The 16,678-nt window shown below is 56.2% G+C and overlaps 1 protein-coding gene across 5 annotated transcripts in view; it reads right to left on the bottom strand.

Annotated features, from left to right (window-relative positions):
* Positions 1 to 12,682: 12,682 nt before the first annotated feature.
* SLC37A1 (solute carrier family 37 member 1) overlaps positions 12,683 to 16,678 on the bottom strand; it is a 68,777-nt gene continuing 64,781 nt past the window's right edge. For all 5 annotated transcript variants that reach the window (XM_074324860.2, XM_019745668.3, XM_019745666.3 and 2 more), the window contains 3 exons: positions 16,119 to 16,216; positions 14,139 to 14,203; positions 12,683 to 13,649 (listed from right to left, as the gene is read on the bottom strand). In XM_074324860.2, coding sequence (XP_074180961.2) covers positions 13,634 to 13,649; positions 14,139 to 14,203; positions 16,119 to 16,216 — 179 coding nt within the window. In that variant the 3' untranslated portion in view covers positions 12,683 to 13,633. The remainder of the gene's footprint in view (positions 13,650 to 14,138; positions 14,204 to 16,118; positions 16,217 to 16,678) is intronic.

Below are 16,678 nucleotides of genomic sequence, written 5' to 3' on the forward strand. Positions count from 1 at the left end.
TACAACTAGGTGCCCAGTCGATTGTGGGTCCTCGGGGGAGCGTCATACCCCGGCCGCGCGTCTTAGGCTGGGACACGTGCAGCTGCCTTTTTAAATGTCTTTGTGCTTCAACGGCAGACAGTTTCTTATTTTTAGCTTTGAATTGCATTTCATTGGAAAACGAATACAAAAGAGGGTGGTCTAAAACGTGGAGGTGCTTAAACTTGTCCGTCTGGAGGCTGGTGCCTTGGAAAAGAGGTTTCCACATTTGCCCCTGAGATTTGGTTTTTCCAGCTGCTTTCTGCTGCCAGAACCAGCGCCTTGTCACCTTTCTGAAGTCAGGAGGCAGGTCCATCTGTCAGTCATGACACAGAACACAAAAGTACGGAAATAGAAAAGACGATTTGACTCAAGGGCACGGCCGTGTCCTACAGCACGATTTTCAGGGAGGTTTCGCGCTAACACTTCTCAACTCAAGTTGCCAATCACTCTGGTGGGCACGGCCTCATCCGTCTTCACCTTTAGACTCCTCTGGACAAAGATGAGGGCTTTCTAGAATATCTGCTTTGAATGAATCATGTTCACGTTGGGCACTCCCACCACAGGCCACCCACTGTGACAACAGGCCGCGTCCCAGCGCTGTTCCTACGAGAACAATAGACGGTGTGGACCTCTGGCAGCGGGGACAAGGTAGGGCCAGTCCTTGGAGGCTCAGGCGCAGTTTCCCCTGATTTCAGAAGTCTGAGTGAGTAAATGGGCCCACTTGAGGGTTTTGCTTACAGACACTGAATTCCGTACTGGGTAGGAGGCCCTGCTGTTTCAAAGACAAGCACTTAAAATGACTCTAAATGGTGTTTTTCCTGGACCCACATGGCGAGAAGTGAGCTGAGCAGAGCGAGAGCTGGTCTGTGGGCGTGGAGGGTACTCCCCCCGCGGACGGGTCTTGCAGCCCCTGCAGGCTCTCCAGGTAGGTTCCCGGTGGGCAAACCCACTGTAGTTTGCCACTTAAGTCCTTCAGTGTCCTTTGTGAAAGTTCTTTGAGGGGTAGTGTCTTGTGGAACACGCAGGCCTTCATGCTCTGAAAGTAATGAGCTGCCGGAGAGTTGCGAGAGGGGGCATCGTGTGTAAAACAGGCCATGATTTGCGCGTGGATAGCAGTTTGGGACATAGTCCGTTTCTTGTCTTTTAACAGACGTGGCAGCTTCCCTCTTTCTGAGGACAAAAACAGTCAATCGCAAGAAGACTCCTCGGTGACAGAAACCTCTTTAATGAATTCAGATACTCGCCCTCGTGGCACAGCCACCTCTGGACACACTGTCCTCACTGCAGCCCTATCCTTACACGGCTCCTGCAGCCCTCTGGGTAAGGGCCACACGCCCACATGCCACCTCCAGGCAGCCCCCCAGCTTCATCCTCGCGGGTGACTGTCCTCACCAGCCTGTGTTTGCTGTACTTGTCGATTTACAGTGACACTGGGCGTGGGAGAAACGTGATGCCCCAGGGTATCCCATGGGTGCCAAACACTCCTCCCCTCACGTGTGTCACCAGCCCTACGCCTCCAGACGAGCAGGGGCAGTTATTCCTGCCGGCTCGGTGCCTCTCTGCCCGGTGGTCTGCTGGCATGAGGAGTTGCTGCCACCTGGCCTGTTTCTCTGGGATCCTGTTGTCAGCATCACCTCTTTCCTATTATTGCCGCGGAGCCGATGGCTGAAAGGGCGCCACCCAACGTCAGCCCCGCCAAGCCAAGGACGGCCACCACCCTTATGGTGTCCCCTCATGGGTGCGTTTCTGGGATTCCTAGAAAAAGTCACCAAAGACTTTTAAATATTTGCAATGGAAAGAGGTCTTTCCGATCAGTAGACGAACTCTGCAGAGCTGGGGCGGGGGCTGGGAGTAAGCAGTGTCCGTGGGCAGTGACCAAGTGGAAACACCCCCGCTGGCCTCACCAGGGAGCCCACACAGCCCCAGGAAAGCACGACGTGACGTCATCCTTTATCGATCAACCGGAAAAGGTTAAGGAGAAGTTTGGAAATTCTACGCTTGCAGGCAGCTGGCAAGGCCTCCACGCCTCTCAGTGTCCGTCTGATTCACGGAGCCTTTTCTTTCCGCTAAGTCTCTGTCATTCTGTTCCTTTCACGGCTGCCCTGTAGGGAGCTTTGCTGCTTCTCATTCACAAAACAGTTTCATTTCTTGTGCGCCCATGCCGTGTGGAAGCAGACGCCTGCTGCCTGTCACACTGCAGGACCACCGGGGACGCGCAGAGAATGTTCCCTGAGCAACTAGAAACATTATTAGTGACCAGTGCAAAGTCGAGCTTGGCTGTGTGTGCCCATGCGTGTACATGCATGCGTGTGTGTATGAGGGATCAAGCCCGGCTCTGGGACAGGGAGCCAGGGAGGGGGACGGAAGGGGGTGCAGGGAGGGCCCCAGGAGGTCTCGTCTGGGCTCTGCTCCCTACTTCCTTCGACTTCTGGGCAAATCGCTGAGTCAGCTTTTGCAGCTGAGGTGCCTAAATTCCCTTTCAGCCCAGGTCTCAGTTTCTGTGACCCGCAGGGGTAGGACAAGCTTTTGCTGTGGAAGGGCTGGTCCGGGCATAGGTGCGGAGCCTGCCCTGTGAGTGAGGACAGACAAGGTCAGTGCCTGAACCTGCCCTCTGTCCATGTGACACCATCCTTCTGGACGCCTGTGGAGTCTGCCAAGCTGTGTTCAGAAGCCAAACCGTCAGGGAGAAACTTTGTCCAGATCTGCAGAGGGTCATAAATATCAAATGTATCCTCATCCCTGTAAAGCCCAGAGAAGTCCCTTTTGGGAAAAGAAAAATTCCAAAGCCTGGTTGTCCAAGACAAGACCCTTGGTGAATATCGCTTTCTACAGCCAGGAACGGGGTTTCCCACAGAAGAGCAGGCAGTGCCCAGGGGCGGGCCGGACTTGGACCGGTGGCCCTGGGCTGGCAGCCTGGGACCCTGCCAGGACTCCCGCTTCTGTGAGCCTGCTTTCTTCACTTGGGAATTGGGGAAAGCCGCACTGACCGCGCAGGGGTGTGGGAGCCCAGCTCAGCTCTCTGTGAGGAGCGGAATTGCTCTGACCCTGACCCCTTTCATTACATGGGCTCCTCTTGTGACTACAACAAACTCGGAAGCTTTTCTGTTTTGTAGAAAAACAGCACAACGGAATTGTCTGTGAAAGGAATGCGTGGGCAACCGAATCCTGCAAGGAATGCAAACTTGACTTTGTTTTGCAACTGATAATAAAAAAGGAAAGAGAAAAGCAGCAGTTCTGTAAAACCTGCACATACGTGATTCAGGCAAAGATTTTAAAATATATGAGGCCAGAGAGCCCCTGCCTCACAGACGCCAGTTTATAAATACTCGTAAATACAAGTAGTCCAGGAGTGAATGGCAGCCCCTGTCCTTGCCTGTCCCCCGTCTCCCGTCACTGGTCCCTCCTGACACAACACCGACGCCACTCCACCCCAGAGCCGGTGGAAAACTATCCAGACTTGGAACTTGAGAGATTCCTCGGATGCAGAATTGGAGGTGGGCAGGCAGGACGGAACCAAGTACAGACTCCTCAGTGACCTTCGTGTACTCTCTCCCCCAGGTCGCTTCACCAGCTTTCCCTGCAGGCTTTGCCTCCACTGCCACCTCTGCTGCCTGAGCTAATGGACTCATCGGTCACAACCGGTGCCTCTGCGGAAACGCGAAGCACAAGTGGGCAGGGTGATGGTGTGTACTGGTCATAGCAGCTTCCTCCTGTCCTCACCTCTGAGCTGAGGTGGCCTGCAAAGAAGGAATTTGAGATTTTATCATCATGGAGGATGATGAGATGAACTGGGGACAGGCTGGATGAGACTGTCCCATGGGCAGTGGGGACCCCAGGGAGGCACAGGGTGCCTGGAGGCCAGTGCTCAGAACACAGAGAGGGGCAGGCAAGTGCCGAAGGCAGACGGTACGGAGGCAGGCACATGCCACGGCCTCCTCCTGTAGTTCTCCCGCCTGCAGCCCTGATGCCACGACCCAGACCTCAGACCCCTCCCGCGGCCTCGGTGCTTGGGCGCACGCGGGGCTCTTGAGGGCTGTCCTGTCCTGTTTGGGACACACACTCTGAACTCCAGAGAAGTCACTCACAGATGAACTTTGGGACGCGACCTACTTGGAGTTCTGGATAAGCCTGTACTTAAGTGTCAGAACTTTTTAGAAAGCTTTGACCAGACTTGCAAAGACGTAACCCTGTACTTCCCCTGGGAGCCGCACTCAGGCTGGCTAATTCCGCATTCTTCATCACACACAAGCACTGCAGACAAGGGGAGCTGACTGGTTTCTTGCAGGTGTTCTGTTTCTTGGTGGTGCCATCCTGTTAAAAACACAGTTGGCTCCTGACTGCAGTTACGGGCGCGAGAACTACGGGCCGCGCGAGCCTGCAACGCGTAGACGGGGCAGCCCTCGCCCCAGCCTCTCTCCCTGCGTCCACCTGAAATGATTCCCTGGGTGCCGCCCTGATCCAGTGAGAGGTTTCGGAAATGGATGAGGCCACGGCTTGATTTCATTCTTGAAAATGGCTGGGTTAGTTGGCAACCACTGCTTTGGGCGAGCCTCCGTTTTCTCTCTTTGCGGTTGGTGTTGGAGAAGCTTCTTTCTAATCCTGCAAGCTCCTGAATTTGTTAGCTCTGTATCCCCTTTCATCCCTGCTTATAAGCCAGAGAATTATTCTCTGAGCTCATCTTTTTCTCATAACATCTTGCCAACAGAATCCAACACACACTCCTAAACCCAGCTTCCCGCCACTTCCCCCAGAGCTAGTTTCCTGAGGCATAAGAAGAGCTGCCTCCCACGGACTCACAGGTCACAGTGCTACTAAATGCGTCACCACTGCCTCCCGAGAGCCACCATCTTCCGGTCTCTGATAAGTTTCCTCACTGCCCTCCCACCAGTCCTTCTGTCTTGGAGGTTACATGGCTGGGACCACTGGGGACCGTCGGGAATCGTAGGGACGGGCAGCGACTCTGCTTCACATCTAAGCCAGACTCACCGAGCAATCAGCTTTTCACACGTTGCCAGCCGCCATGGTCGAGGGAGAAGAGCTCTGGAGGGTCACGACTGGGAAATCTTCCATCCCAGAAGGGATACACGTCACCCCACTCATAGTATGTTGGCCAGACGAGGCAGGGGGCTGGCAGTGCCATCGCTGCTTGTGCTGAGAAGGGTCATGAGCTGGCAATAATTGGCAGAAAACGCTAATGACCACTGCAGAGGACGAGAAATGGGAGGACTTCGGAGGGGCTCAGGGAATGGGCGCATTCTCAGCCGGTTTGCAGCACCCGGGGCCCAGATGAGAAGCCCCGCCGAGCGGGCTTGCCAAGATGGTCAGGTCGGTCCCTGCTCTGGCTCATGCTGGCTGCACACGATGGGACTGTGAGACCCCGAACCTTGGCACACACCTGGTCGTGAACCCGAAAGCCCTTTGCGCTCCCTCTGCCACCCTCTGCGCGTCCTAATTCCAGGAACAGGTCCTGGGTTTTTGTTCCAGCTTCATTTGGAAGCCCTGGAAATGCTCAATCTCCGCTGCTCCCCACACAGCGCTTACAAATGGTTTGGGCACCTTTGGAGGAGAGCTGGGTCTGTCCCGGAGGGTGTCAATAACGTGATCAGTTTGTCACCGAGTTGAAAGCCCTCCAGTGGGTCCTGGTCCCCATCAAATCCCGCCCCCGGTGCTTCGAGTCACAGGCACTGGGACGGTTTTCTTGCATTTCACATCATCTGGAGGCACTGGTTTATCGTTTCCCCTCCTTGCTATTCTAGAGACACCCACTTCTCGCGTCATACTGAAGTTTCTGTAAATAAAGTTAGCAGCAACTTGAGTTCTTACTCATTTCTCTTCCCTTCCAACACCAGGCGACTGGATCTGCCCAATCCTGTGCTGAGGACATGCGTGAAGGTCGAGGTGACCTGGGTCCTTCCTGTCACTCACGCACAGCCTCTGTGTCGGTCCCGGTGGCACACAGGTGGGGTGAGCGGCCAAGGTGGGGCTCTCTCCTTCCCCTCGTGGGCTCGGTCCCAGGCAGGCCCGTGGCCCAGGAGGCGCCCAGCTCTGCTTCTGGCGAGACGGCTCTGTGGAGTCGCTGACCTCTTGGGGGCTTTGATGTCTTCGCCTGGCCGGTGGAGAACAGTTTGCTGTTTGCTCCCACAGAATGAGGCAGGTCCAGGCAGGGAAGTAGTTTGGGGTGCAACGACAGGATTTTAGAATTTGCTTAAAAACACACAACATTATAAGAGGAAAACGAGACTGCAGCGGCAGGTAGAGATGAAATGGGGATGGCACAGGCTGCTAACCGCGGAGTCAGGTGACAGGCGTGTGGCGCGTAACACGTTACCGTGTCTATTTCTGCATATGCATGAAAATTCCCATCATAAGTGTAGAAACCCCACAAAACAAAATGACAAGGGAACCTGGCTTGCTCGGGCCTCTCGGGTCAGAGCTGGGCCTCCTCGCCTGGCGGGGGAAAGGACAGATGGACGGTGAGCGGCAGACTCGGGCCGAGGCTGACCTTGCTCAGACACAAAAGGTCGAGGGGGCTCGAGCCTGGTGACCTCCCTGGATGGACCTGAGGGCCTTTGTTTCTTTATTAAAAGGAGGGGTGACAGGCTTCACAAGAAGCAACGGGGAGAATGGGTGGTGACTGAGTGTGAAGGAGCTTCCCCATGTTGGAGCTGGTCAAATATCGGGGGGGGGGGGGTCATCCTCCCTCCATGCTCGGGTCGGTCCCCTTCCCCAGCTCCCTCTGGTTCCCCACGTGTCCCCTTGCCTAGGTGCTGAGCTGACACAAAGAGCCTGCCCTTCAGTTCCTTGTACCACGTTAAATTCAATGAGAAACAATCGGACCCTCTGACAGCCCAACCCTGAGGGGGACCCCAGGGGGCCTGCTGGGCCTGGGTGCCCAGGCGTGGGACGGGGGCACATCGGAGCGGGCCAGCTCCTCCCAGCAGAGCACGTCCCTGGAGCTGGGCGTGCCACCCCCCCCCTTCCTCCTGTGAACCGGCGCTCGGAAGCCCTCTTGTGGCAGCAAAGGAAGAATCTAGGCTGCAGAACAAAGGGAAACAAAAGCAGGGACTCAGCCTTTCAGACCCCCAGGCAGTTGGCCTCCCCTGAGGCCACCACCCTCCGACTGCGGGGCCCCGGGTTTTCCGCAGACTATGGTGCAGACCCCGGCTGGACACTGCGGCACCACGGTGCCCACCGCAGGGTCTGCAGCGATGGCACTGGTCACAGAGCGAGGCTGGCCGCCTGTGCTGCAGGGCACGAGGCACGCGGTGGCTGCGAGCAGCACTGCAGAGACCAGGGGCACCTATAGCGTGCCTGGCGTGGGCGCTCGCACAGGATGGGGCGGAAAGCACAGACCGGTGGCCAACACACCTGTGTCTGGGCTCCCCTGTGCCTCTCGCTTTGGGCCTCAGTTTCCTCAACTGTCAAGTGACCTCTGAAGTCGCCGTCAGCTCTGACATTGTGATTATCTGACCAAAACTGAACCTGTTACTGTTCCACCCAGAACTGGCTTTCCTGCTGACCCTCTCATTTCTGAGGCTGCTGTCGCCTGTTCAACAATTCCCCAGCTTCACGCCACCCCCCGCTTCCAGTATCTGCACCAGAGCCTCTGCTCCGAGGGCCCTGCCCAGCACCACCCCCATCCCTGAGCCCATCACGGACCTCTGCACCCACCTCGGATCCAGCGTGGCGCTCCTGGCCTCTCCCGCCCTCCATCGTCCCTCCTCCCTGTGGCTCTGCTTGTCAGGAGAACCCCAGTCTTGTTAAAATCCCTGGCTCGGCAAGGACTTCCCCTGCGTGGTCTGCACCACCGTGTCCCCGAGTCCTCTGCGTGGTGTCCCCTCCGGGAGGCCGCCTTGTATAAAATGCCCTGCCCTTCGCTTGTTCTGCTTGTTTCTCCCCAGGACTGGCCTCCTTGAAACGGCCTGCTTGCTTGTAGCTTGTTTCCGTCTGTTGCCGCAGGAGGGCAGGGGCTGCTCACCTGTCACTGCTGGGCCACAGGTGTGATGCTGAATGAGTGACACCAGTCCACCAGTCAGATTTGAAATCGTTGACTCCAGGCACCTGACAGGTGTCTTCGTGGGCTTCAAGGGCAGGGCCTTGTAGAGCTGGTGACACCTGATGTCACTGAGGGTGTGGCAGCAGGGCTGCATTCACGGAGCCACTGCGTCATCTCCTAGAAAATGTACTCAAAGCACAACCATCCCAGCAAACAGCAACCGTGCATAGAGTGCTTCTCTGCTTCCTAGCATGACCCCCTGCTTTTAAAAGTGAGGCCTGTCTAGTGTAAGACATGTAACCAATATGGGGGTGTTTATAAGCCAGGGTTCTAAGAGAGAAACAGCCGGTAGGGGAATCTCACACACGCGTCCCCGGACTCCGGTACGCAGCTGCCGCCGCAGGCGGGACTGACATCCCCGGGGGGCCACCTCTGGGGCAGGGCCTGCTCTGGGGTCCGCGGGCAGCTCCTCCTCCTCAGGGAAACCTCGGTTCTGCTCTGAGGGCCTCACTGACTGAGCCAGGCCCACCCAGGGCAGCAAAGATAATCCATCGCCTTCACTTGGTCAGATGATTGAGGGTGGGCGGTCACCACGGCGACCAGGTGCCTCTGAGTCACACCTGGAGTCGTGTTTGACTCTACACCTGGGCACGACAGCCCAGCCAAGCTGACAGAAAACTCCCCATCACAGACATGAACAAAGCCCGGAAGGTTCTCTGCAAACCCGAGAGAAGACCAGCGGCCCAGTAGGAAATGGGCAGAGACTGTAAAGAGGATGGCAGGAAGAGGGGACCCGCGTGGCCGACAGGCCCCGGGAGTCACTCGCCCTCCCTGGCTGCATTAGATGAACCCATCAAGGTCAGAATGTGTTTACTTCTAAGGGCAGGGAGGCCCGGGACTACTTCTGGGGGGCTGGTACAGTCTCTCTTGCCCCGACACCGGTTACACAGTTTCTGAACTGTACACAGAGGCTACAGGGGGCTCCTGGGCCAGGACCTGGCTCAGGGACGTGTGGAGAGGATACCACCCCAGCACTGTCTTGGGGTCGCACACGGCGATTGAGTCAGTACTGTGGTTCCTGCCCTTTGAGCAGGTCGCTGCTTCTCAGGGTCACCTGAGCACCCAGGTTTCCTGGTGCAGACACAGCCGACGTGTCTATACTATACTTATGGTTGCTTTAGAGTGGCCTCTTTCTACTTATTACAAAACAAAGTTACTTCATGGGTACAGGTGTCCCTCGGGGACCAGAGAGAGGTGGCGTTTGCACAGCACTGTGACTGCACTAAATGCCACTGTCATGTACACTTGAAAACAGTTAAGGACATGCTGTGTACATTTTACCTCAGTGAAAACATAAAGCACTCGAGAGCAGGAGCAGCTGCATGGCTTCCGGGGCCACCCAACGCCTTCTGACGGCCTCGAGGACATTTTGGGGAGTGGGTGCCACTGCTGCAGACCCTGCATGTCCTCAGGCCTCGGGCACAGTGACTTCATAGAAGCACATTGGATTTTTCTGGGCTCCGCTCCATGTGCATCAAACCCCAAGCGCCTGCGAGGACGGGGTGCGGCTTCTAACAAATTACAGAATATCTAATTTGGGCTCATGGGAGAACTTCCACGAGGGGCAGGGCCTCCTTGGTCATTGACACTCAGGAGGAAGGCGACAGGATCCCAGGCTCTGCCATGCCCAGTCAGCTGTCATTAACAGTCATGACGTCCGGCTCACTGACCCTCCTGGACGGCAGCTGAGCCTCCCACAACTCCCCCTCGTGCCTTGCTCCGGGTGTGACCGTAGTGTCAGTGTGTCCGGGAGGAGGCTGGGACCGTGCAGAGGTCAGGGGGTTCTGTGTGGGCACGAGCTCCGTCCCCTCTTCCCCTGGGATTGCTGTGGAGCCGAGCTGCCCAGCCCAGCCCTGTCCCAGGACGCCTGCTCCCGCCGTCTCGGCTGCCGACTGCTGTCCACAGTGTGTGCAGTGCCCACCGAGCTGGCTCCCAGCGAGTTCTGAGGGCGGCGCTCCTGCCCTGTTGTGGATCGCTTTAGATGGCCATGGCTGTCACTGTTTCAGGGTTGGGCTTCATGTCTGTCACACATGCCAGCTCCTTCATTCTGTTTTGTGTGTGACAGAGTCTGGCTCCCAGCTGAAGGTTCCCACTGCGCTCAGGACGTCTTCTCAGAGGGACCTGGCAAAGGGGCTCTCCCTCGGTTAGCATCCCTCTGCAGTGGCCGGGAGGAACGGCCCGGGGTGGGGACAAGGCCAGCTGTCCTTACCCACAGTTCCTTCGAAGCATATCAGACAGTATGAGCCTTCAGGGGACAATGACACCAAGCTGACTGGTGAAAGGATAACCTAAAGGAATTGATGGCTGGAGTCAGACAGCGGGGCTGGCCCTGCTTTCAGACGGCTTTGAAGGGGGAGCTCAGAAACACGCACTTGTTCTTTAGTGGGTGGGCCACTCTGGAACACACTGCACAAGGAAGTCCACCTGGCAGTTCCCCTAAACTGGCTGCAGAGTATGGGGGGGCCCTACCAGGCAAGGCGACCAGGTGGCCCATCCTCCCCCACGCCAGCCCTCCAGCCCAGCCCTGTCTGGCCAGCAGGACTGCCTCACGGGACACGACCAGAGCAGTCCCGTCTGGGGACTGAATGCTCTGCAGTTGCCGAGTTGAACATCAGCCTTGCACTTGTGCTTTGTCAGTGAAGTTGGTGGGACAGTGGAGCATTGCGGGGGGCGGGGGGGGGGGGACAGAGCCCCAGCTCCCCTGTGATCCTGCCTCCTTCTGCCTCCTCCAGCGGGAGAAAGGAACACATTTTATATTTCAGTACCTTGAACAGCACTTTCCCCTGCGTTTTGAAGGAGGGGCCCACGTTTCCATTTGGCTCTGGGCCCTGGTGCAGAAACAAGCCTGCGGACAGACGGACAGACGGACTGCCAGGCCCCTGGGCCCGGAAGTCAGCTGCCGAGGCTCCTGTTACCTCATGAGCAGGTAGGCAGACTGGAGCACCTGCCAACTCCTACGGCAAGCTGGCAGGGCTTTTCTTGAATCTAACAATAAAAAATTAGGACTTGTGTTTGTTTTTCAGTTCCTTTTTCCTAGCAATTTATTTTTATTGGATTTTATAGTTGGCAGTTGGAGGGGTGGTTCCGGGTTTTTCACTTTGAGGGTGCTTCTCATTACCCGAGCTGTTTCCGGGACAATGTTTTGTTCCTTTGTGATTGGAGGGCTGTGGTCCCACCTTAGCTCTTTCACTGGTCCTGTCACCAGCTTGCATTTCAATCATCCTGGGCATTTTGTCCTGATTTCAGTAGGAAAGTCTTAGTGACACACAAATTCATGAGAGGCAAAGTCAAATTTCCATATGAATGCAAGAATCTCAGCTACTGCTCCGGATGAAATGAAGTGTTTTTATATTCAAATCATAGGTCATGATGAAATCTTCCATTCACGGATCAAGAATGTGCTTCAGCTAAATGGCTGTAAAAAACAGCTGTGTGTACTCATTTTCAAAGAGGGTCAACTCCCCACTTCTAAGGGCGCCCTTGGTCCTTCAGCGTCTCCTCAGGGTCCCCACAGCAGGGTCCCCACAGCAGGCTCCTGGCAGCCTGTCCCTGTGCAAGGGCGTGGGAGATTGCCTTCTTTAGTCCCCATTTGGGGAAAACGACAATCACCAACCACCTCAAACTGCCTGTCGCTAAACCACAGGACATGGTGGCTATTCTTTGGGGAAGGCGCAAAATGAAGTGGATCTACTAACTCCTGCCCTGGGCATCTGAGCGTTCGGGCCCCAGGGCACAGCGGACTCCAAACATTTACTAAAGGAACACTGTGCACTACCCTCCCTTTGTTGACACGATTTAATTTGCCAAGGGAACACCTAGGATGGAGGCTGCGTGGTGAGCTAGGGGCCTGCAGCTTTGACCCCTGGGGCTGGGCGGGAGGGGTGCTGAAAGCCAGGGGCAGGAAAACGGAGGGCTGCCCTCGCGAACAAAGGCAAGCAAACACGGGATGCAAAGCAGCAACCTGGGAGCTGGATGAAGTGTGTAAAAAGCTGTAAATGTGTCAGTAACTTCTGTTACTAAGGAAACAGCAAGCCTGCTTGTGAGGACAACTGCCAGCCAGACCTGCCTCCTGTGGCCCTTCCCTAGAGAGGCGCAAGAGCCCTGGTGGGAGTGAGGGGGCTGCGGCCGCAGGCCGGACCACTGCCCTTCCTGCGCGGTGAAGGGGGACAGCAGGACTCTCTCAGCACACAGAAAGTGTTCACACGGCATTTGGCTCCCAGAAAAATGTGCATCATGCAGACTTTGAAGACGCTTGTTTCTAACAAGTTTGAAAGCCCGCTCTCCACTGTGCGATTTCAAGTGCAGCCCTGCTCCTCCCGTGTTTGACATTTGTGGTCAAGGACAGACCTTGGGATATTCGTTGAATGACATGATTTGCAAAATCGGCAGATGCTGTGTTGCTGGGGCCTGGGCTCAGCCTCGGTGGCCACCTGGGGGGCCCGGTTCCGGGAAGGGCAGCCCTTCTCTGCTGGAACCGGTCTCAGCTTCCGGCTGCAAAACCACTGACTGTGTCCCACTCCAGAAAACCAAGAACACGCAGTTCTATCCAGAAGTTTTCTTTTTTTAAAATAATGGAAACATGAGCAGGAGTAATCACCATTCTGCTTGAGTTTTTTACATTTTATTTCAAAGGGTGGATGTTTGCTAGGCAGCAACTGAGGGGACGGTGGCCAGAGAACAATGGCTCTGTCTTAATAAATAACCAAACGCCGGTCTGTTGCTACCCTTCGGCAACATCGCACACATCCTAAACAAACAATGCACACTGCCGCGCAGCTAAGGATGGGCCCAGGTGTCTGCGTGTCAGGGAGTGCAACACATTCCACACTGGGGACCGTCCACTCCCAGCCCCCCCCCCCCCCAGGCACCAGCAGCGTCATGGCCCTTGGAGCAGGGACCACAGGAATATCGGGGTGTTCTGGGGCTGGCCTTCCGGTGCCCGCGACCCACGCAGGCCGAGACGGCTTCACCACCACGCACTCTCACAGTGGTTTCCCTGGGCCCGGGTAGGGGGAGGAAGCGCCAGCAGTCTTCAGGTGACGTGACAAGTCCAGGGCCTCTGCGTTTCTGATCCAGCTGTCAGCTCTCTTGTCCTTTGGGAGCCTGGCTGTTAGCTGGCTGCTATGTCACACGCGCTGCCGTACACTGTCTTCCACACGGCGCGTTCAGACGACATCAGGGTCCCCACCGAGCCGCCCTCACCCGGTGCTAGCACTCGATGCTGAAGTACCTGAGATGCCGAGGGCACCTGCACGCCTCACAGCGGCCCAGTCGCCCCCACAGGCCGGGGGCAGCTGCCAGTGCCCTGCCAGGCGCCTGCTCGTCAGCCCGGGCGCGCCCACGGCCGAAAGCACGTCCCAGGACTTCTCACTGCTACCCTGGCCCCACGGCGCTAACTAGTACCGGGAGCTCTCAAGGTGTCTTCTGTGTCTTCTAGGTAGGTGCGAAAGGCAAGAGTAAATCATTCTTTTTAACACAGGATCCTTTATTTGAACTTTCCCTTGAAAGACAGTTTGTGAAGGACGGGCCCAGCCTCCCTCCACAGGACCCCAGGGGTCAGTGTTCCTTAAACCTGAAAGAAAAGGACAGAATGGCAGCTGCTTACACAGCCAGCAGCCAGCAGAGGACAGATACTGAATCTCCGCCAAATGCACAAACCCCACAGAGCGCCAGCCCCCCTCCCTTATGCCAGGGTCTCCCTGACCCCACCCCACAGCTTCGAGGGGACCGAGGGGAGAGCAGAGGAGACAGGAGGGGACAGGAGGCCAGGCAAAGCTCTGGGGCTATGATCTGGAGGAAAGCCGAGCTCATGGAGAACAAAGGGGGCCAGTCCCTCAGTCTCCCACTCAGACACTGAGGAGAGGTGGCCACGAGCACACCCCCAGGAAGTCACTAGGAAGGGAAACAGGAGTGTGAGCAGACAGGCAGTGAGGGGCAGCCACGAGCCGAGCCGTCTTTCCTTCCTTCTTTTAGGAACAGCAGGTGCAGAAGGCAAATAAGCCAGAGCGACATTCTCAAGCTGCACTTTAATTACGGGGAGAGGGGCCCCTGGGGGACTTACGGAACTTGGTCCCCCGTCGCCAACCCTGAGCAGCTCAGCTCCTTGTGTATGAGGCGGATCAGGAACTGCACCCAGAACAAAGACAAGACCACCTGTGACTGCAGCAGGCACGCTGAGTGATGGGGACACGCCTGCTATCACCGTGAAGACCCCAGCCCTTCCCCCACTGAAACCCACCTGCCTGTGGCTCCCCCACAGCACACACCAGGGGTCTGCCCCACGGAGACACTTCTTCAGAACATAAAAGACTTGCCTAAAGAAGAGCAGCGGGAGCCCCCTCCCCGCCCCCCAAGCTGGCACAGCCAGCCTGAGGCCTGGCCCTGAGTCACTACGGAGGACGGGCTCCCGGAAACAGGCTGTCAGGACAGACTTCAGCCTGAATGACCCCCGCTGCAAGTCATGGTTAAAACGAAATAAGTCCTGTCCTAACATGTCCAGACTGGAAACAGACAGAAAATAAAGACAAGGTGACCCACAACCACGGTGACGTGGTGGGGAGGACTGGGGAGCTGCCAGGTGACTGAGAGTCGGGTCAGCTTCATCAGCCATCAGCGCTGGGAGCCGACCAGGCTGTCACTGGAACAGCCGTGTTTTACGAGGAAGCGTCTAGAGAGCGCCTGGCCCCGCCGAACCCGGAGTCACTGAGCCGCTGTCGGGCTCACCCAGGGACAACTAACTGCAGGTCCCCTGGTTGAGCTCCTCTTCACGGTCCTTTTCATGCTAAAAGGGCTCAGAACCAGTTCGCAAGTCCAGACTGATGACTGAGTGCCACCCTAAATTTATCTGCTTTTGTGTGTTTGAGGCTGTGAATCTAGTCTTTCCCCAACCGTGACACCGGCCCCCCAGAAAAGTGCCCCCCCCCCCACGGAAGGCAATGCCCTGGGGCTTTGAAACGGGTTCCTGAGGAAAGCCCTGGTTCTGGGGGCCCACGTCTTAGAGGCCGGGGGCCTCCATCCCAGGAGGGACCTGTGGCCCAGGAGGTCCTTGGCGGGGGGGTGAGGGGGTTGCTGGAGGAGGGTTTTCAGGGCCGACTTAAAACCCGGGCAGCTACGTGGGACCGAGCCTCAGTGAGAACCCTCGAAGCAGACATGCTCATTTTCTCAGATGCTGAAGGTTCAAGTAGGAGCTTCAAAGTCCCTCGAACCCCACCTATGAGCGCAGGCTAAGGAGAACAGGTATTTCTCCTGCAGGTAAGACGCGTGCCAGCCACTCTGCCTGACCCGGGGGAGTGTTCCCACAGGTGCAGTGATAAAGGCAGCACGTGGGACATGTCAGGTGCCCAAGGTAGTGTTGGCGGCAACAGTGGCATTTTTGTTAGATAAATCGAGCCCTGTGAATTTGAACCCCACCTTCAACTACAAGCATGGCCTGCTGAGTTTGAGGTGGTATCTCATGAACATGAATTCTACCAGGTCCCAGATGTGGAAAGTGTTAGTAGGAAGATGCCTATGATTATAAAGAGCACATCGTTAAGAGAAAAGAGGAGCAATTATCTGCCGTGCCACCTGCGGGGATGGCGTAAGTTGTAAACAGCAGCAGAAATTCTGCGTCAGGACAAACATCAACTTCTAAAACGAGACAACAGTTCTGGTCTGTGCACACGGTTCCCAACGGAGGGACCTGCCAGCGATAGGCATTGGCCAATGGCTGGGGCCCGGTGTGACGTGAGCTGGAGAGGCTAGGCCTTGGATGTGAGCAAGACCACTGGTGCCACGGCCAGGCCCACAGCCCCCCCGGGGACAAGTCAGGGGCTCCTGCCCCTGGTCTCTACCATCCTGCCAGCAACTCGAGCCATGGAGGGACCTGCTTTGCTTTGGACCTCTGTTAAGCCAGAACGAGAAAGGGTCTTGGACTGGACCATTTACACAAGTTGGCATATGTCCCAGGCCCAACTCCCTGCGGGCAGCAGGAGTCCCTGGGAAAAGGTGCCACCAGAGATGCTCATGAAAGGTCACTTGGATGAGAAGCCAGACGACTTACCAGTAAGGCGCAGGCGTCTGCAAACATGAGCATGTAGAACACGTTGTTCCATCCAGACGGGGAGATGAGCCCGGCGAGCAAAGGGCCCAGGGCCGCACCTGAAATGAGGCAAGCGGCACACAGGGTGCTGTGTGAGGAGAAGTCTGCAACGTGACTCAAGTACCCACGCCCAAAGGCTACGCAGAACGGTGCTCACGCCCTCACTCATAAGGAAAAGCACAGGAAAACAGTGACATCTCATTCCCACCCATCAGGTGGGTCGGGGGTATAAAACTTAACAGTTGTAGGCAGCGCTGAGGGCATGACTGGCACCTTTTTCTAGAAGCAAATCTAACAGTATTTATTGACATTAAAATAATTATAAAGAGCACATGCTTTTGATCCAATAATCTCATTAAAATTTTTTATTATGAAGATCTGAATCTAATGCTATAAAATATTATTTGGGAAAGTGTGGGTAAGGTTTGTACGTTCTAGTACTGTATCGGCGTTAATTTCCTGATTCTGCTCACTGTCCTGTGGTTATGTCAGGGAATTCCTTGTTTTTAGGGAACACCTAC

This window comes from Rhinolophus sinicus, chromosome 17, assembly GCF_057876585.1.
Source record: "Rhinolophus sinicus isolate RSI-liver-muscle chromosome 17, RSI-T2T, whole genome shotgun sequence".
NCBI classification, from domain to species: Eukaryota; Metazoa; Chordata; class Mammalia; order Chiroptera; family Rhinolophidae; genus Rhinolophus; species Rhinolophus sinicus.